Source organism: Protomyctophum bolini (genome assembly GCF_963924005.1).
Source record: "Protomyctophum bolini genome assembly, chromosome: 16".
NCBI classification, from domain to species: Eukaryota; Metazoa; Chordata; class Actinopteri; order Myctophiformes; family Myctophidae; genus Protomyctophum; species Protomyctophum bolini.
The window spans coordinates 16203173-16225266 of record NC_137877.1 but is presented as its reverse complement, the minus strand read 5'-3'; the positions used below and the strand labels follow the sequence as shown (position 1 = coordinate 16225266).

At 42.2% G+C, this 22094-nt stretch overlaps 1 protein-coding gene across 2 annotated transcripts in view; it reads left to right on the top strand.

Moving 5' to 3' along the window:
• Positions 1-22094, top strand: part of slc4a3 (solute carrier family 4 member 3) — a 51075-nt gene that overhangs the window by 4762 nt on the left and 24219 nt on the right. Inside the window, exons 2-5 of one of the 2 annotated variants that reach the window (XM_080785300.1) lie at positions 1270-1444; positions 1884-2143; positions 3929-4107; positions 8121-8380. In XM_080785300.1, coding sequence (XP_080641426.1) covers positions 1270-1444; positions 1884-2143; positions 3929-4107; positions 8121-8380 — 874 coding nt within the window. Of the gene's footprint in view, positions 1-1269; positions 1445-1883; positions 2144-2924; positions 3000-3928; positions 4108-8120; positions 8381-22094 lie in introns of those variants that run through there. The other variant, XM_080785301.1, reaches the window with a different exon arrangement.

Sequence of the window (22094 nt, the reverse complement as noted above, 5' to 3'; positions counted from 1 at the left end):
CTATGAAATACTGACATACTGTACAGTTTCTTACATACTGTACAGTATGTGTATAATAAATATATGTCCATTACTGGAGTTTGCCACCCAGAATGTATGGTTAGCCCTCTTAGCCCTATGTTTTGCGGCAGCCTCATCTTTCTTTGTTATATTTTATTATGTGTTATGTGAAATATTAGTTACCTATTTTAGTAGGTATTTTAGCGGTTTTCAGAAGGTTTTCAGCTATACCCTTTGTTACAGTGCAATAATAAACCATGCAGCAGATGAAAAATGTGGAATAAATAAATCATAATAATAATAATTATTATTAAGTATGGCGGAATCCAATCTGTGTTTTGTCATTGCATGGCAGGCTAACAGAATATTTTTTTTTACCAAATACCTTTAAAAAGGTTTTTGGGCTTTTCTGTTTGCAACATTTATGCCATATCACAGTATTATGATATCCCAAACCCGACCTAGATGATATCTGAAGGGCTGTATTTTGCGTGTCTTAAGTACCAGGTCTTATTACTTAACTTGAGTAAACTAAAGACCTGGAGGTGTGATCAATGCCATTTGGCTATTCTGAGTGGCCAAATGGCATTGATCACGCCTCCAGGTCTTTAGTTTACTCAAGTTAGGTAATAAGACCTGGTTCTTAAGACACGCAAAATACAGCCCATAGTCTCATATTACATATTTATATTTCCCAGCCCCACGCTGAATAGTTCCCTGACGACGTTGCCTAGTCTTTCATAGGAATGTTTGGAAAGGATCCTTCTCTCTCCTGTCTCTATTAGCAGTGGTGGAATGTAACTAAGTACATTTACTCAAGTACTGTACTTAAGTACAATTTTGAGGTATTTTTAAGCATTTCCATTTCCAATTTCTACTTCACTACATCTCAGAGGCAAATATTCTACTTTTACTCTACTACATTTATTTGAAAACTTTAATTACTTTGTAGATTTTGATTATTATGACAAAACATACAGTAACCACTTCAGCCCTATACATTTCAGCCATTTGAAAATAGCTGATCTACACAATGTGTCTCAGTGCGACGCACTGTGAGATTGTCTGGATCTGCTATTTTCAAAAGATTTGTATATTTGAAAACTTGAAATGAGACATTCTGCATACAGAGTACTTTGTACTTTTGGGACTTTAAGTACATTTTGATACCAATACTTTTGTACTTTTTGAATTACAGACTTTTACTTGTTACAGAGAGTATGTCTATATTATATATATTATATTATTATATATATTTTTTTTTCCCAGGATGAAGACCACCAGGAGGTGTCAGTGGGAGGAGAGCCCGAGGAAGATGATGAAGAGGACGAGGAGAGCTGGGAGAAGGCTCTGTCCGTAGAGCGCTTCGCAGACATCATTAGTGAGTCAGCCTCCCCCAGCGGAGAGAGGATGGGCCGTCACTACAGCGAGAGGGACTTTGAGTGTAAGCCGGGATGCAGCCTCTGTTTCATGTTAATACCTTATGTGCTGTTTCACCTTTCTAAACAAGGCAATCTAGAAGTGTGCACAGTTGAGCTCATCATCATCATCATCATCATCTGCCATTTGGGGTGTCTGTCTGATCCCACTGGTGGACAGCGTCATTATAGATATTTTGAGGGGCGCTAGCCCCTTCTATATTATACAGGTTTAATGTTTGTTTTTAGTTCAATGTTTGTTTTAAAAACGCCATTGGCGGCCTGGGCCATGGCTTGTCGGCCACGGTCTAAAACTTTACTTTATCTGCAAAAAAAATTAAAAGTTGTTTGCATTAGAACAGATCTCTGGCTACCTTTTAAATTGGTTTGAAAATCCATCTTTCAGTAGGTGATCAGCATCACTCAATATTCACTAGCACCAGCTCTCTCCCCCTCTCCCCACAGATCACAGACACACATCTCATCACACCCACCACCCCCTGTCCACCCACCTGCCCGCGTCGCAGCATCTACGCAAGAGGGTGCACGGCTCCGACCGGCGGCGCAAGAAGAAGCGCAAGAAAAAGAAGACCTCGGTGCCTCCCTCCGAGGTCACGCCCACCATCCACGAGGTAGACGAGGAGGAGGAGGAGGAGGCAGAGTCAGAGACGGATGGGCGGGGCGTGGCGGCCACTCCCACGGAGCCACCTGACCACCTGCCACAGGTAACATGAGGCAGAGATGTTTCTTTTTTTTCTCTTAACAGAGGAAAATACTGTTGATTCATCCATTGTCTGCTGCTGATGTATATATACGTTAATGAAAACCCATCTGTTGTCTGCTGCTGACGTATATATACACGTACGTTTTATATCGCTTTATATAGATATAAAACAGTTTAGTATAAACAGTCTATGGCCCTGAGCCGGTTGCTAGGCAACGCACGGAACGTGCACGCATGCATGCGTTCACTACCGGACTTTGCAAGCTGTTTTCTCAGAAACTACGGCGCTGTCCTTGGTGATGATCAGATTGGCGAGGTTCATGTCTTATTTCTTATTTTACACGGCACCGCGATTACAATATTAACGTTTCTGGAGAAAGATCCCAGCGTGAGCTAACTCTATAGCATCTGTCTGCTTTTGTGGGACAGTGGGAAACAAACGGAAGTGCTGGACTAGTAATCTCCCTGCATCCGGCTTGGCAGACAAACATGACCGATTGACGCGTCAGCAGGAGGCTGCATGAAAACACCTTGAAGCGTAGCTCCTTCAGCTCCTTCAACGCAACATTACAGCTCCATTTGGTTCCATTTGCACACCAAATTAGTTGAACTAACTGTTTAACTGTGCGCTTTTGTTTGTCTGTATTTCTATGTTTGTTTCCTTAATTAACTCATTTACCCACTTACTCCCAGACTTGCTTATTTTTGCCGGCCATGGACTTTCTCCATTCTAGGGCATAATTATAGTACGTGAGTAATGCGAGGAGGTTTTTTTCTGCAGACGCTGCAGGTGATTGGGTTGCACTGCACAGTGCTGCGAACGACGATGCTGTCAGCACTCCGTGCAGAATATACCGGTCTCTGGTGTTTACTGTGTGTCTGTGTGTGTGTGTGTGTGTGGTGGGGAGGCTGTGGGTGGGCTGTGGGCTTGGAACTGCTTTGGATGACCTATACAGTATGAAAGGTGACACCATCGATAAAAAAGAAGACGACGAAAAAAAGCTGACAGTGATGAAGATCTGCTTAGCACTAGATTAACGCCTGTGTGTGTGTGTGTGTGTGTGTGTGTGTGTGTGTGTGTGTGTGTCTGTGTGTGTGTGTGCATGTGCACTTCTGTTTCTGTGGCGTGGGCGTGTGTGCGTGCGTATGTGCATGTGTACTTCTGTTTCTGTGCATGTCATGAGAGTGACCAGGAGGCAGAGAAAGCCAACCGTTTACACATTCAGCCTACTTATATTAATGTATAACATATATGACTTGTGTGCCTTGTATGGAGAGGCTGTAGTTTACTAGATCTATGTGAGAGCAGTGACTATATATTCATGGAACCAAACTTCAATATTAAGGTCTGTACCTGCACCTTAAGAAAATATTCACAATGTATTGTGACTGACTGACTGACTGACTGACAATTCTGTTTTGTATCAGCACTATGTATATAGTTCAATCCAATCCACTTTATTTATATAGCACGTTTCAAAACTCAGGGTTTATAAAGTGCTGTACAGGAGAAAATAAAAACAAATGCACTAAAGCTACCACACAGAATAACAACAGCGAGAAAACAGTGAAAACAACTGAGACACATTACAGAAAAGTATGAATATAGTCTGAATATATACATAGTCCATTGTCTATGGATAGTGTTTTATTTATAGCAGTTGTGCATTCTGGTTTAATAAAAACAGAATGATTATCTGGTATTTAATGGATGGTGTACTGTACCGTAGGTGTAACCAATGTTACCAACTTCTTCTCCTCGTCCTGGATTCCCTCTTCCTCTCAGTTTAGTTTGGGGAACCGAGGGGACTTGAGGGACCCCCTTCCTCTCTCCACTGTCCACATGGAAAATGAGGAGCACAAAGCCACACTCCCAGTGTCGAGGGGAGAGCTGAGGATTGTGGGAAACGCTGTCCATTTGCTGCCAGACGTAGAGGCGGAGGGAGCGGCGGAGCCATGCAGCAGGTGGGTTCTCAAGGTATTTAAAAGAGCGGAACATTATGGGTGGGATGGTTGAGGGTTTTCTTTCTCTTTTTTGTCCTTAATTATATTATATGTTTAATCTACAACTATTTATAATCTGTTCTCAATAAAAACCTATTTGACAAAAAAAGAAAGAAAAAGAGCGGAACATTTTGCACACATTTAGATCGACAGGTGCACCTGTGAAGATCTACTATTGTAGAACAAAGAATAATGACTCCTTTCAGGTTGTAATTGTTTCTAATAGTGTGTGATTTGAATAATAACATTGTAAATTCAGATCTCTATAGAGAGAGAGAGAGAGAGAGAGAGGTGCACACACCTGCACTCAAAGGACGACAGTGGAAAAAAGCTCTCAGGTGTTTTTGTGTGTTTTATCCTTTTGACAAAGAGGTTCAAGGTTGTAAAACGGGGTACAGGCTTTAGTTTAAACAAACTATTGGTCCGACTGTCATTAGAACAACAACCTACCTCAAACCCTGACCTAACCCTGACCGCAAGCACGGGAGCAGCGCAGGTTCGACCGCATGTCCAACGGTTGTTTCCACATGTCGATCTGTTGGTGTGTCGGATAAGCGTGTGCACCCCGAAAAACGAACATTGAGGCTCTTTGGATGCTAAAATAGCCTTTTATTTACAAAAGTGCAAAAAGTGACCTTGTGAAATAAAGTGACGCAGAGAGTGGAAGTAGAGGTCTTCGGGTAAGCCCCGAGAACCAGAAATACCCGGGATTCGAACCGACCCAGAGCCTGTCCTGGTTCCATCCACAAGAAGTGACTCCCGGGTATGTTTGGAGCGGCTCCCGTATGTCTCGGTGTTCGGGTAATCACTAATACCCGAGTGGGTACGGATGGGTCAAATTCGACTCGTGAAGACATCTCTGGGAGTGTTTGGCAACAGGTGATTTTACAGGGATCCGATGGTAATTCCGACGGAGCATTAGTCCGACATGCGGGAACAACGGTCGGACTAGCGCTCGAACATGGGATGCTCCCGTGCTTGCGGTTATGGTTAGGTTAGGGTTTGAGGTAGGTTGTCGGTTTAATGACTGTCGGACCAATAATGGTGTCGGAACTAAAGCTAAAGCTGTACCCGATTTTACATCATTTTTTAGATTTCTTTTTTCTTTTTTTACTAAATGTTTATCTCAGGATTTTTTGTGTTTTTATACGTGTCTTCACAGGCCTGCTGGTTTTCCCTATATTGTAGCCCACAAGGACGTGAGGGAAGGAATATGACCCCAGTAGAAATGTGAGGCATTATCTGATGTCATAGGATTTAGAAGTAGCTAATGTACTGTAGCTAGTGAAGGTGCTCCTTCGAAAATCGAAATCGAAAAAAGCCTTCTTGAAATGTGTATACATTTTCTGAGCCTCCAGTTCAAAGTCCTCCACATTATTAACAAATGCGTCTAATTTTCTTTTGAAAAAGGAAGACCCTTTTTTAAAAGAGGTAGGATGAGTGGCAACAGTGGCGTGGAGAATGCTGCTGTTGTCAGTGGGATTAAGACTAGAGGGTGGTAGAGATCTAATTGTCTTGAATATGCATCCCACATTTCAAGGAGAGAATTGCAGTATGGTGTTCCAGCTGTGGTAATGGGCTGATTGATGGCACTCTCTACCATTGGTTATCTCAAATAGGCCTACTGCCTACTTATAGCCAGCATAGGCAACCTGCATTCAGTGTTGATGAAGGACCGAAACATCCACTCTCCTCAATGTTTGTTTTTCGGCGTGCAAGCCTTTTTAGTTGTTTATCCTTTTGACAGATGTGTACAATATATTAATGCATGTGCATTTCTTGTCAATAAAAACATATAGCAATCAAACTATCACTCAAAAAACAACAAACAGAAAATTGGGTTGATGGTCCATCTGATGGTTTCATTTCTACACTCTCTGAGTTAAGGATTTTATTGTGTATTACATGGCAAATGGAGTGCTACTGTATGCTATTTGGTTGTATGTCGGGATCTCAGTTGGTTGCGTGCATGTTTTCCAACAGGGAAGGAAAAAACACAGTATATAAGAAATAAAGCTTTCATGTATTGTTGTGTTTAATGGAGCTTAGATTAAAATAATATAAAAATAACAAACATAAGCCACACATACATGTGTATGTATGTCTGGACATGCTCTCTCTGAAAGAATGGCCTCGGCTGATCGTTCTAGATATGACATAATGAGGCTCGTAAACCGCCGGAATATGAATAATTTGGTAATGCTTTGAATAATAAATGGTTGCTTGTTGCCTGGAGGGCAGGGGCTGTGTGGTGGTCCAGGTACCTCCCTTCACTGCCTGACAAAGGATAAACGGCAGTCAGCGATTCAATCTTAACAGCGTTGACGCCGTTGGCATGGCCGATGGACCAACAGTGTCATCACTAGTCTGTATGATGGCACCCAGCCAAAGGCTGACTGTGGGACATTGGCATATTATACTCAAGTAAATACTTGAGAATTCAAAAGTACAAATTCAAATCAATGCATTTCTGTATAGAGTGTATGCGCATGCTTAAAGTGAATGGCCCATCGAGTGGCAAAGCAACATGCAAAGTGAGTTTAACATTGTTTAATGTCGTTTAATGCAATCGGATGGGACTTTTCTGTTTGGATGCATGGGTTGCCAAGGCCAGAAAGTAGTTTTTTGCCACTCGGTAGGCATTCCTGCATAACTTCCGGGTTTGATGATGATGTCACGTGCATACCCTCTATTGAAATTTAGAACATAAAATAAAAATCGCAAATCGCAAATCACACTAATGTGAAGTGAGGTGGGGGTGGGCGCAGACATACAGTTATATTTGACTTGAATGCCACAGAGCCTCATGTTGGAGTGGTTAGCATCGCGTCAATAATCAGAACATTTCAAAAATAGTGAACATACAGTAGCAGATGAACATCGTTTGAGATTGTAGTGTAGTTGAAATGTGGTGGCGTCAAAAGTACAATATTATTTATATTTGTAATGTAATGAAAGTCAAAATCACACTCGTGTGAAGTGATGGGCGCTCTTATCGTCATACATCACATTCCAACACAACATTAAACGCCATTAACAATAAAGAGACAATATGATGTAAATGGCACAATATGACGTAAATGTTCCCTTCATTGTCAATGGCGTTTACAAAACAAACTAAAGAACTAAAGACAAACATTAAATCTGTGTATAGGAAGGGCTAGCGCCCCTCAAAAATGTAGCCAAGTACAGTACTCAAGTAAATGTACTTATTTACTGTCCTCCACTGCTCAAACTTGGTGAAAAGGCCTATTTTGGGGCCTGTTGCTGTAGCCTGGCTCCAGCCCCTGTGTCAGTCAGGCTACTGTTGCTGTACTGTGCAGCCCCCTGTAGGTGAACAGATAATAATGCACCCAGCCTGTTAAAATAACAGCATTCTGACTCATAGGTGTGCAATGTCATAGTACAGTATGGCATCTACCACAAAATTCATGGTATTAATTTTGTTGCCCTTTTTTAATTAAATCAAACAATACATTTAAAGTGTATTGTGTTGAAGAAATAAAATTCTTTATTGAACTGAACCATCGAGTATACCTTAAATGAGAATTCTTTTTTAAATTTATTTACGTAGGAATTGTTCCATTTGTTCGCTCCGACAATCGTAATTCCAGCTAGGCCTATGTATTTGTTGAGGGGCGCTTTATAGCTCCTCCAATACATACTTTTAACATTACGTCATGTAGCAGCCAAGTCTGTTTGTTTAGAGCACTTATGATATAAATTGTTTGCCAGCCAAGTCTATGGACTTTAATGTTTGATTCGGGGCAGTAAAAGTTGACATAAGACATCATGTGAACGATATTAAATACATTATGTAACTAAGTTCATACATGAAACAAGCCAGGATGACAGACAAGTCTGTGACCCCCCCCTGTGACGTACAAGAAAGCCTGCAGTTTCTATTAGCTTGGATTCCCCATCGATGATGTAAAAAAAACAATTGAGTACTTTTTCCACCACTGTCTCGTCAGTGTTCTGCAGGGAGCGTCGTTGGACCACTCCGACGTGACCACCATCACCACCACTGGCACCAGCGCGGCGGCCCGTGGCTGGTTCCGGAGGAAGCCCGTCCATCATCGCCTGGCGGGGGCTCAGCGGAACAGCTACGACCTGCGGGAGAGGATCTGCATCGGCAGCATGACGGCGCTGGAGACTGCCTTCTACCAGCAGGTGCCCACTGACGAGGCGGAGGCCCAGATGCTGGCTAGTGCAGACCTGGATGACATGAAAAGTAAGACCACACACACAGTCACACACACTGACAAAGTTTACATCAAGAGCAGGTTCCATTACCTTGAGCTTTCCCTTTGTCCTTCGGTCGGTAAAACCAGTTCACACTACAGGTCTTAGAGCACTGTTTCCCAATCCATGGGTTTGTGGGTCACACACACATTTTTATGGGTCCCTTTTTGTTTTTCATTATTATTTCAAAAACAAAAAATCGAGAAAGTAAAAAAGGGAAAAACATGTACATATTGGTGGGGGGGACTGACTTTTTTACGGGGGCCAGTTTTGAATTGCAGCCGTCCGTATTTGAGAGTGGTTTTGAAGGAGTCAAGGGATTCACATTTCTTAATGGCTGTAGGTAGGGCGTTCCACAATTTAGTGGCATTTTCTTTTCTTTACCTGATGCTTTTCATCCAAAAAAAGTATTAAAAATAAATGAAAAAAGGAATTACAAAACCTCACGTATTAGGAGGGCAGTATGAGTGATCAGAAACAAAAGGACTGGTGTTTTCGATGAATCTAACTGGTTAAAATGGAGTTTGAAGTTACAATGGGTTTGTATAGGAAGGGTGCGGGGCAGCTAAAATAAATATAAAATATCTAAATATTGAATCGACCAACTTACAAAATGTCTGAGGTGTTCACACAAGACCCCCAGACTCCTGGCGCTGCATACGTTGCTCACCACTTAATAGACAGTAAAGACAGAATGCAGAAGGCCTTGTCAGCATCCTTTCTGCCTGACTGGGGGAATCTGCCAAAATGGGATGCCATGGCTCCAGATGTACTTGACTGTACCCTGGGAAACAGAACGTACCCACTGATCTCAGTACACGGCATTAATATTCACTGCACACGTCTCCCATTAAATGTTTAGTCACTATGTGCTAATTGAAAATGCCTAGGCATGAACTGAGCAATTTGGTATCTGATCATGTGTCAGATATTTGAATAATTCAATTTTTTGTAATCTTGATTTATCCAGAGATATCAGTGGTTCTCAATGTGGGGTCCGGGGACCTACACAGGTTCTTGAAGGGGTTCCTGCGTGTCCTCATGCAAATGATGCAAAATTATTGATAGTTATGAAACAAATGGCCAGTTACAGATAAAAAACTAAACCAAATGGGGAAATAGCAGATCTACAAGCTCACAATCTGTCGCATCATGACACATTACTAGTGGAATACTAGTAAATGATTTGCATCTGAGATGTAGTGGAGTAGAATTAAAAGTATTGTAAATTGTAAATACTCAAGTGAAGTACAAATATCTCAAATATTGTTGTACTTAGATACTTTTCACCACTGTTGATTTGCATGGTAGCCTCAACTACTGTTTAATGAGGGTACAATGCTCACTGTACAAATCTGCCATTGCATTTCCAATGTTTGTGAGTTGTGTTCATTCACCACCCTCTAGTGGCAGTAAAATATGACATACATTTAACTGCTGTTTGTCTCCCTCTGCTGGTTATTGCTGTGTAAAGCGCCTGTAGTAAAACAAAACTATTTCAAGAGGGCTGAGTGATACAGTACTACAGTAGGAGCTCTGTCATGCCAGGCATAATATTGGTATTAAATCACTGTTTGTGGCACCATTGTGTTGGTATTGTACAACTGAAGTCTGGCTTCAAAAAGGGCATAGCTATCTTTAGTGTGCACAGCTGATCTGCACCGGTTACAAAAATTACACTTATCCAAATGTTCTAAAGAGGGGAAGTGATTATTATTATTTTAAGTTCATAGCAAATGGCATGTATTAAAACTACCACTTAAACTATTTCAACCTATCTGCATTTATTGTTCCTCATTATAAGATTTCACTATTCCGTCTAAGTTTGTGTGCTGTTGACAGTTCAGAAACCTGCCTATACCAGTGAAATTATTGGTATATAAAACCAGATTTAAATGTCTTATTATTATCATTAGTATCCCCCTTCACATTCAGCAGATCCCGTGTGTGTGCGTGCTTTGTGTGTGTTTTTACTGTGCATAGACATTGCACTTGGCGATGGCGTGAGAGCAAATAGCATCAACGATTGATGGTGGTGTGCAAAGCTGGATTCCAGCCATTGATCGACAGATGCCTGGTCCTACTACGCATTACTTCTGGACAGTTTAGTAACCTGGGATGCAGCTCTTCCCATTTAGTCTGCACTATCCATGAATCCCTGGACGTTGCTTTGCATGACAATGTCTGTAGAGAGACGTGCGAGTGGCTAGCGCGCCTGGCTGAAGACACAGGCTCAGCTGCCAGAAGTTTACATCTTCATATAAAACTTAAATACACATTTTAAGAGGGGTTTTTTTCTTCTGCCGTTGCCAATAGTAATGTTAGGGTTGTTAAACTTGTCCTCAATTTCCCTTTGTAATAGGATGTTTACCAGAAGCATATAGCCTCCATTGGGCCACTCGGGCACAGGCTCAGTCAATCGAGATTTTGCCCAATCTAGCTTCTGAAAAAACGGGAGCGAAAAAACAAGGGGGAAAAAATCACACCTGTGTGAACTATACATTTATTGTTATAGTTACTGTACTGTACTTTGCTCTGTACTGTATTCTACCACCATACACATGCACGCATGCACGCGAGTGTGCACACGCACACAGCAATTGTGTAAATACACTTGTTATTGTTGTTGGGGGTTGGGTGGGTGGGTTCTTATGGAAGTCATGATCTCAGTATTTCTAAAGTCCTGGCTATATGATGGCCCTGACACCAGCACTCTGAGAGAGACAGACAGGAGAGTTGGCATGGGGGTGGGATGGGTCGTGCATGGCAAAGTCCACCCCCAGCATCCGGGGGCATTAATTAGTCCACAGTCGATTGTCCTTCATCATTCAGCGACCCTGCCGCCTCCGGCCTTTCCTGCTTTTACTGAGCAGCAGGGCAATCATCATTGACTGTTCACAGACCATCTGGAAACAGAAACAGAACCAGTGGTGGAGACTAACTAAATACATGTACTACAAGTACTGTACTGTAACCTTTATTTTATTTAGTGGATTATTTCCAATTGTCAATACTTTTACTTGTACTACAACTACATCTCAGAGGCAAATATTGTACTTTTACTCCACTACAATTATTTGAAAACTTCAGTTAGGCCTACTAGTTAGTTTGAAGATTTAGATTATTATTACAAAACATATATTACCCACGGCCACGTCGGCCCTATATGCATTTTGACCATTTGAAAATAGCATATCTACAAGCTGTCGCGGTGCGGCACATTGTGAGCTTGTAAATATGCTATTTTCTAAATATTTTATATTTTTATATATTTGAAAACTTGTGAAATGGGGAGTAATTTCTACGTTTTGTACTTTAAGTACATTTTGATGCGAATACTTTTGTACTTTCAGTTAATCCATTTTGAATTTCTGCCATTTACTTTACTCACAACAGATTGGTTGGATTAACCGACAGCCTCTCCTTTCCTCCAATGAATGCATGTTTCATTTGATCGTCTGATTGCCGCTGTCGGAGAATGCACACTCGCTACTCATAACAATTTACTCATCGGGAGATCTAAATGTCAGAGGTCTTTTGACGAATAACTGTGAGCTACAGTTCCTGAGGGATCCTCACGGCTCCCATAATAATTATGAAAAAATAAATATATATATACTTCATGTTCTTAAAAACATGCCTTAGCTGTTTCATACACTGTCACTCATGCACACACAAAAACACACGCGTGCACATAGAAAATGTCCCCTCAGGGAGGGTCCTGTTTAGCTCAGAATTGAGAGCACCTGCTGTGGGCATGTAAGGCCACTATGCCAACAGGGGAGACATAGTTTCCATGGAGACCCTGAATGAGAACGATGGGACTCCCTCTGTAATTCAGCATCACATTGACTGAGCAGAGCACTGCAGACCAATGCTGGAATATGTGCTGCTTCATTACGTTCACTTTGCCTCAGTTTTATAGCTTCTGTGTGTGTGTGTGTGTGTGTGTGTGTGTGTGTGTGTGTGTGTGTGTGTGTGTGTGTGTGTGTGTGTGTGTGTGTGTGTGTGTGTGTGTGTGCCTGTAAAAAGCAACGTGTGGCATCATTGAAGATGATATTAGAGGCTCGTTGTGACTTTGACCTTTACCCCGATGCACTGCCGCTTATCATTTGGATGGAAAATGATGACTAAAGGGCGCCAGCTCTTCCGACTTCTCCACTTGGACCCGCCCTATCTGCCGCAGGATCAATCGGCTGGTGGACATCATGGAAAAGGGTGGAGCCCGGCTGATGGGCAGTCTGCTCGTTCAGCATCAATGTTTTACTTTGGCAGTGACAGATTATGTTTCTGGTATTTTTTTCGGTGTCTCTGGCTGTGGATCCTTATCGCGCCATTCAGCTTGTCTGCACCAAAGGTCTTACGTCATATTTGTGACTTTTACTGGATGTCAAAGGATCATTTCTGGACCTATAATTACCTTGAAAGTCCTTTGTCTTTTTGGAGCTCGCTTTTGTTGTAATTCTTCTCTGTAGCATTTAGCTTGACAGCGTGTCTCGTTTTGAGGGAGGGACCCGAAAGTCATCATATTATTTAGGGCCTTTGGTCTGGAGCATTGGTGTCCAGAGAGGAACGTCCATTTAAGTTAGGCCGTGACATAAGAAAGGTCTCCACAGAAAGTCTCCACAGAAACCCAGGCTCGGCAGAGCGGAGACCCAGGAGGAAAGTGACGGCGTCTAAAAGTCGGGAGCCCTGGATGAGCACTCGGAGAAGGGCGGGGAAGAGGAGGCGCCGGCTGCAGAGATGACAGACTCGGGGGGACAGGAGGAGAGCCTGGGACCCACGGCCGCCGATGACGTGCATGGCACCGACCGCGGAGAAGTGGAGCGTCAGCCCAGCGTGCAGAAAGGCCTGCCGAGGCAGCATACCCTCTCACACCGGGGCTCGGCGTTGGACGGCTTTGAGGACTTCACGGAGTTCGCCTTGGACTTCGACGACTACGACCTGCTGGAGTCGATCCACACTCAGCTGGAACCAGAGGAGGTCGAATGTAAGTAGCCACGCACTAGCGACTCCTGCTGCTGGGACGTGGTGCAGGGAGGCGATCTGGGGGACATACAATACGCTCTCCTACTGAAACACAGGGGGGATTGGCAATGGCTAAATTGGGATAAAAGGTGGTGACAACGGGGGGGGGGGGGGGGGGGTAATTCCTGTTGTTTTCAATTTTCCCGTCTTGTGTTTCTGATTATATCCCCAACATTGTATCAGTTATGCTCAGCTTTGTTTTTACCATGGTTAAAGTCCTCCATAAACAAAAATGGCAAACACGCGTGTGGACATTGCACAAATTATGAATAACATACCTGTTTGGAGATGCTTTTATCAGAGTGTGCTTTCTACCAGCTCAGCGGGCTTTAGTGTAAATAATAAACATAGTCTCGAACTCTTAACACTAACAATGTTGCTGTCACGCAGCATCCAGTGATACACCACAGTGGGTGGATTGCTTTCCTCAAAGTAAGTGTCAGACAACTGAAGAACATTTTGTGCACAAAGAAGAAGTATCGTGTATGTGTGTGTGTGTGTGTGTGTGTGTGTGTGTGTGTGTGTGTGTGTGTGTGTGTGTGTGCTACAGTACGTGTGTGTGCGTGCGTGCTACAGTACGTGTGAGTGGATGGATGGATATATAGATAGTATCACAATAAAGTTATATCATGGTTGATACGGTTACATCTTGTACTTAAATGTTGACATTAAATAATAATCCCTTGGTGTTGTCATGATTTGTCACGATCCGAGTTGGCTTTGTCCGCGGCGTAACCGTCTTTAAATAAATTAAATAAGAAGTGCCGATGGGAGAATGCATTGGGTTTTCATTTCCTGGGCCACTCTGAAAGGGGGAGGGACTGCGGCGCTCTATAGATGCATTGCCTGAGCATATTTGTTATTCTTCCTGGCTTCTCAAGTTCTCATGTATCGGTAGTGCCGTCACCGGTCTGCGTAGAAGTGTTTGGGAACCTCACAAAAAACATGCAGTCTAGTCTTTACCCTGATGGAGGGGAACGGAACTGGTTGGAATAACGTGTTCCTTCCAACCAGGGAAACTTACCCCTGTCAGGTGAAAGAAGCGTATGTTTGGTCCGACGTACTAACAGTTTGACACGCATTTGTCCGACACCTACCCTAACCCTAACAGCATGCGGAAGACACAGGTGAGTCTTAACCTGTCACGCATGTTGCATGTCAGACCAACGTATGCACCCCAAAATACTCCATTGCTCTCCCTAGGTTGACAGAGGGAGTGTAGCGCCCAGGATTACAGACTGTCTGTCTGTTCAGAGAACCTTCACACTGTGCACAGGTGCATGATGTGAAGCTGAGTTTTTAGCAGCTATTATGTGAATTTGGGTGTGACGGTACAGTAGAGGGACCCCCTAGGGACCCCCACACGGTAACTCTGTCATTTGTCGACTGTTTCGGACATGGGGCGGCTCGGCGGAACTGGGCTGACACCCTGGGTGCGTTCCTGTGGGTCTGGATGTTTCTGGGGACCCGGCGACCGTTACAGTACAGTACAGTACCTATGTGTGTACAATAAAACTATAGTTGCACCACTCAGTCCACACGGGTGTGATTTTAGGCTTTATAATCACAAATTGCACAGGGAAGATATGACAAACATACATTACTGACACATTTATGATTTGCTATTTCTGCTATTTTTGGAAAATGTTTGATTGAAAATATGTGAACATTTTCAACGTTGAACGATTATGCTAAAGTAATTGTGATTATCTCAAATAATTGCGATTTGGCGATTATGTAATAATTGTGACAGGCCTATCTGCAGTATACCTTTACTCAAAGAATTTCAACAATCTTTTTACACCTGTAAACCAGGGTGAAATTGAGTTGAGTTGGAGATGTTTTTTTTGTTTTGTTTTTACTCCATGCATAATATGACACATTGTGGTAAATTATACTCACAGTGATTTGTCTTGGCTTTTAGATTGTGATTGATACTAACAGGAATTCATTTAGTACGGGAAGTGGGCGGTGGCATTGATTGAGGGCTATGGATGAGTTGTGTGTTAAGCTTTGATTGATTTGGAAAGTATACATGAAAATTGTCCTTGAAGAAAAGGTCAAATACCCATGACTACGGTAATTACATTGAGATGTTTTGCCAACATTTAGCGTGGTGATATAAAATTGGCATTCAAGATAGAGATAGAAATCTCTGTTTAGCTTAACGCAGTGCAGTTGTGGTTGTGAACTACAACCACAACTGTATGTGTATAACCTTGTCAATCGATCATTATGAGTTTACTCATTTCCATTGATTCTGTAGCAAACCAATCGCATAATTAACGGCAATTGGTGCCTCAGCCATGGCCACGTGAAGCTCTGAGCTGTGTGCAGGGTATTGAGTTAATTGACTGACTGACTGCCCCCGCTGTTGCCTGTGTTCCGATTGATCCGGTGGCCTCCACAGGGGCACAGCCACAGCTAGAGCGGAAAGACATCTCATTGACATACTGGGGCTATTTTGTCTGTTTTGCTCTGTACTTGGCTTTGAAATTGTGTTCATAATAATAACTAGAACTGCACTCTGTCGAGTGCATACTTGCTTGTTGCACACTAGTAGGCCATAAATGGCCAACTAGTGCGCAAGCAGAGCGCGCAAGTACTTTCGACCGCTGTAAACTGTAAAATCTCAGTATCTCTGTGAAGGAACGTTTTAAATGTATAATTATTAGGTGTAACTATTTGCTACCTACCTACTTTATGCATATAAACACCTAGTATTATTAAGTATGGTTCAAGTTTCTATCTATATAAGAAATACAGTTTTATCGAAAAATAAATCATTGATATGTGATGAAAAAAAAGGTATATAAACTGAATTAAAATATGTTATACAGTATAATTATTCTGTAAATGTGGAATCTCAATATCTCTGTGAAGGAACCTTTGAAATGTCTAATTATTAGGTGTAACTATTTGCTACCTATCTACTTTATGCACGTAAACACCTAGTATTTTGCGCCAAAACCGTGACAGCCAACCCGCCATTTGATGCGTATGCAAGAAAAACAGCAAATCTGTGCCTGGTTTGCTGGGACCAGATTACACAAATAATACCATATTTCTTACGTCATCATTGAGAGCTAGTCATACATATACACACCACGTACTCTGGTCCCAGCAGATCAGGCACAATTTGATATTTTATTTTTACTGATTATGTATATAGTATACGTATGACTAGCTCTAAATGATGACGTAAGACATATGGTCATTTATGTAATCTGGTCCCAGAAAACCAGGCACAGATTTGCTGTTTTTTTTGCATACACATCAAATGGCGGGTTGGCTGTCACGGTGAAGAGACCGGGCGAAATTATTACTTGCGCGCTCTGCTTGCGCAAGTAATAATAATAAAGAGCACTGGGAAGTGGCACCGGCAATTAGTTGAAGGTATGAAGATACAGCTCCTCTACCTCAATACTGATATGAATACTATGTATTTATGTTCAGTATGTATGTAAGTGACGTATGTAAGTAAGTACATTTTATTTAGAGCACCTTTCACAGACATCGGAGTCACAAAGTGCTTTGCAACAAGAAAAGCAAAACATGTCAACACTAATACAATAATAAAGCAAGGAGACAGAAAACGGAACAATCGGCACTGGTGAAAATCAAGAAATCAATACAGGACTATGTTACAAAGGCCTGTCTGAAAATTAATTATTTAAAAGTTTTTTTTTTTTTAAAGGCCACAGATTTCAGGTGGGAAGGTAGGCCATTCCATAGCCTGGGGGGGGCTATGGAATGCTTAGTTAGCTAGTTTTTAGTTTTGTGGGAGGAACAACCCAGCAGGGCTTGGGATGAGGATCTTCTGGGCACGTATGGTTGGAGCAGGTCACAAAGATATGGGGTTGCCGCCTGGCTATGGAGGGTTCTGTGTGTGATGACGAGAATTCTAAAATGAATTCTATAATTTATTGGGAGCCAGTGCAAGGAAAGAGGTGAGGAATAACGTCAGTGCAAGGTTGCTCGGAGTTATGCACTTGAACGGTGATGTAATAAACATAATATGTTTGTTCCGGGTCATCATGACCTGACAAAGATGTGACCGATACATTGAAATATTGTACATTTTTACCTGCACCATGTGGAGAAAAAAAAGGGCGCGGTGGAACTCCCTTTGGCTTAAGTGGTTATATTTTGTTGCATCATTATGTATTGAGCTTTCGGCAAACGGTGTGCGACACAACTCCTGTGCTTTCGCTTGTACCAGCCGGGTTGCACTGTGCTTCTCATGTGAATACACAGACAAACTCAAGGCAATCTACGCCTGCTTCAGCTGTGTCAAATCATTGCCCTGCATGTCATGTAGAAAAAGCTTGACAACATATACCACACATCAGAGGTCCCGTGAAACGAGCACAGTTTCACGGGCGTGCGCCCACTTGTCGCTCCGGCTGTCAGATTGCCCACGCCTCTGTACCTGAAAACTCGCCTCCCATTGTACTTACCCTCCCTTTTGATTTACATCCTACTCCCCCTCCCAGCCAACACTCCCCACTGACAGGTAGTTACCTCCCCTTTTGATTTACATCAAAAGGGCATGTGAGCTCAAACCCACAATTCAACATTTTGGTTTTAAGATGTTGATATTCATTTTGTATTCATCCTTAGGACCCCAAATCACACCTTAGAAAACATGAGTGTCTATTTCAAACAAAGTGTTTTTTGACTGGGGGTCATATTTAGAGCATTGAGCAGGTGCAGTAGGCCTAGTGTTTTAAATGCGTAATTCTTGCAATGCCAGATTTGACCACCAGGACACGTGTCCCGGACAGGCTTTACTTTTCAATTTTCCATTTTCATGACGAACTTCCTCTTTGTATAATTCTTCAATTACACTAGTGTAATCAGCTATTATCATTCCTTATTAATAAAGACTGCAGTTCATCGTGTTCATCTTTATTAATACGTTATCAATGTAATCAAATAGGTCTGTGACTCCATTTATCCGCAGTGCCTGGTCAAGGGCTTGCTTGAATATGTAGTTTACCCGGCCGTGGGCTACATTTGAACTGTAATACTGTATTTAGTAGTGTATTAGTTGTAACTTAGAAGCCGTTTACAGGAGTGGTTTACAAGTGGGGTCTGGGAACCCCCAGGGGTCCTTGAGGGGGTTCCAGAGGGTCCCCCGGCAAAGTGTTGGACACGCATGAATCTGGAAACCTGAGAGTGTACAAATTACTGGTCCATTTGGTTCCAGGTCTGTGGTCCTATAATGTATATTGGACTGGGGAGAAAGTACTGGTTTACAGTACACTTCATCTTCACTACTTGCATCAAGGCTTAGTTCTAACCTATGCACAGCTGGTGTAATCGGCCCCAGGCCAGCAAATATCAATATTCCCATAAATCTTTATCTTTATCATGTCAAGCCCAAAAAACGTAACACAGATATGTTTTGACTGGCTGTTGTGTTATGACTTGTTGGAGAGTTGTGTGCCTCTGGCAAAACATTTGGATAGTGTTAAACTGGTGGTTTCTTCCCACATAATGCAGAAGTGATTTATGCCTGATTAATGGTTGCGCATCATGTCGTGCATCGAAAATATCTGATCTACAAGCTCACAACGCTTCGCATCACATCACCGTGAGCTTGTGGATCGCTATTTCAGATGGTGTGACACCGGCACACAACTAAGTATAAATCAGGCTTTCGAGGCCTGTTCATGCGTGATACAGCCTATGATTTCTGTGGATACAGCATTATTGCATCATAGGTGCCAAACAAGGTTTAATGGGCTTCATAGAAAGCACATGTCTTGGACTGGGAGGCACATGTATTATTAGATTTTTGGGCTTTGTGTTACAAAGTGAAATTAATCATGCTTCGCATCTGACTGAGGCATCTGGAACACACACACACACACACACACACACACACACACACACACCTAGCCGTTCAGAAATCAGGACGCATGCAGGAACCTGCACAGAATTTGACATGCAGGCATTTCACCAGATTACTCAGATGGGTAATTCAGAAGATTTCATTGCATTTTTTGACATCAGCCAATTACTTTACCCCTTTCTTTCTCCAAATTCAGTCATTGTGCCAATTAATTGGAGGGAGGCCATATGGAACGTCGACCATATATGGAGATGGCCATATATGGAGCTTTGATTATGGTGATGTGACGTGCCCATATTTTGGGTCTGTGTGGGACTCTGCTTCTTGTGACCAGTCTGTGACGTCAGTCACCTATGACTTATCTGTGCATATTTGGGCATGGCTTCAGGCAGATCTGAGCCCCTTCAACTTCCATTATGAAATTAAAGTTAAAAAAGTATAAAATATATGTGCATAAACCATTTGTGGAGGTACTACTGTGGCCTACTTGCAGTGTCCATAAGACGTTTGCTGCTGATCGGTGCAAGATTAGCTCCAGATACAGACAAACCCTCTTAAAGACTTCATGCTAAAACATATTTTTTAAAAGCCACTTTACTGTACAAGCTTGTCGATCGTTTAATTTTGCCCCACGGCACCGCTGCGTACGATGAACTATAAATTGGGGCTTAAATGGGTAATTCCAGTGTACACATGGATCCACAATAACAGGGATGTCAGCTCACGTTGTAATAGCCTTGCATGTTGGGTCTTCTGTAATAGATCTAATCTGAAGCACATGTGCGTTATCACTGACCCAAGAGGACAATCAGGAGTGTTGGCTCGGGCAGCGAATTGCTCTAGCAAAGTCTCCGAGCAGAGTACAGCCAAAGGCTTCCCTTTCCAGTTCAATACAAATGCATCCCTGAGAGAAATCCCAGACCTGTGAAAGTGCAGAGATGGAAAGCTACTGCTTTTACTCAGTACTGCTACTCTTTGCTTGTGACAGAATTCAGTATTAGTCATTTAATTGCATTGATTGAATGAATTGTATTAATTTAAACTGTGATTAGAACTGGAGAAAGTGGTTTATGGATTACATTAAGATGGAATGCACTTTAAAGTCTATTAATTATGAACTTTTGTCTTATAAATTTACATGGACCTGTATCAAAACTTCAACTCAAATGTCCAAGGACACGGGGAGCAACAAGGGTGAATTCTTGTTTGGGGTATTGTTTTCCTTTCCTTCACACTAAGGAGTTTCAAAATGTCTCCGGTGGGCGCCAGAGAACAGCTAGGTCAGAGACGCGTTCCAGCTCGAGTGCACAAGGATCGGAGGAACAACATGAAGTCTGACCTTATACTGTATGCAGACAGAGCAAATAGCCCCGTGGTATGATGCTCACCACAGTCAGCTGGAGCCAAGCAGAAGAGGATGGATTCTACAATGTCATTCTAATTTGTGAACAGCAGTCTCCAATGTCAGCCTTCGTTTGTTCTTTTGTCACCTCTTGGTCGCCTCTTTTGTAAATTAATGCCCTTCTTCGAGTGTCACACAAATGTGTCAAGATGTGACATGTTGTGAGCTTTAATCTGCCATTTTGAGAATTTTTGAAAAGTCAAACTGATTAAGTGTGTCCGTGGGTTTTATATTGAGCCAATGAAATGTTTTAACTTAAGAGCTTGTGACCAAATAATACTACATTGGAACTTCTTCTTATTTTTCCATTTCCTAAAAAGCAACAGTTTCTGACATACAAGGTTTCTGACAATTTGCATTTGTTTTTTGCCAGAAAAAGGTTCTGAGGAAAAACCACCACCATCATGTAATTTTACTCAGTCTGGTTGTGGAAAATATAATTCTTGGAAGTCAAATCTAATGTTGCAAATGTAATAAAATGTTCCATAGTTCGACAATAAATGTTACTTTATACTTACGAGTATAACCATACGTTGTAGTCATATTTGTTTATTTAACGTACATGTCATACTGTATATTTTCTATGGCTTATGGAATGCATTTCTTTGACACAATAGCTTTTATGGGGCCTTATAAGCCCCATGAAACCAATGATGCATGATGTCAAATATCCATATAATGAATTGCAAGATTCTCCCATGGCATTCTTGCAAAACTCTTCCACATGGGTGGACCTCCCAGGTCTCCACATGGGTGGACCTCCCAGGTCTCCCAATGTGTTGTCCTTATAGGACTGTGCCCATGCACCCTGCTCACTCTCTCAATTCACACAGAAAATCATAGCCAGGTCCTTCCTTTTACGGCAATACCTCGTCATTATACTAAATTCAATAAGATATGGTTTGCGGGCTGGAGAGCTTGCAAATTGAATTACGCCTTTTGAACTCGCAAAACGTCTGGTGGCGTAAACCGCCTCCCCCTCTAAATAATGACCCATGTCTGTATCCCATGGCGGACACACATTCTCGCTCACCCATGTAGCTTTGGGCCTGCTATTATCGGATGTTCATTTTATGTCAACTGGAAACTTAGACAGACATCTAAATCAGATTTAAGATTTCTCCCCCCCTCCCAAAGTAGCCTCAGAAATGATCTGTGAAAAATGTACGCTTCCCAATCTTCAAAGTACATCTTGTTATTTTCAAAATAGCACCTGGAAGTGCTACTAAAGCCTCATGAATGTTTGCGGTCGTGCTGCGGAATTTCAGCCAGTTGCGAGTCCAAATAATCAGAGAGACCATGTCTAAAACCTCACTTCATTTGGTCAGGGTTTTGTAATGAGTGCGTTTGTACCACAACGGCACGAGACCTAAACATCTGATGCTTTGCTGTCGGATGTGTAATAGATTCTTG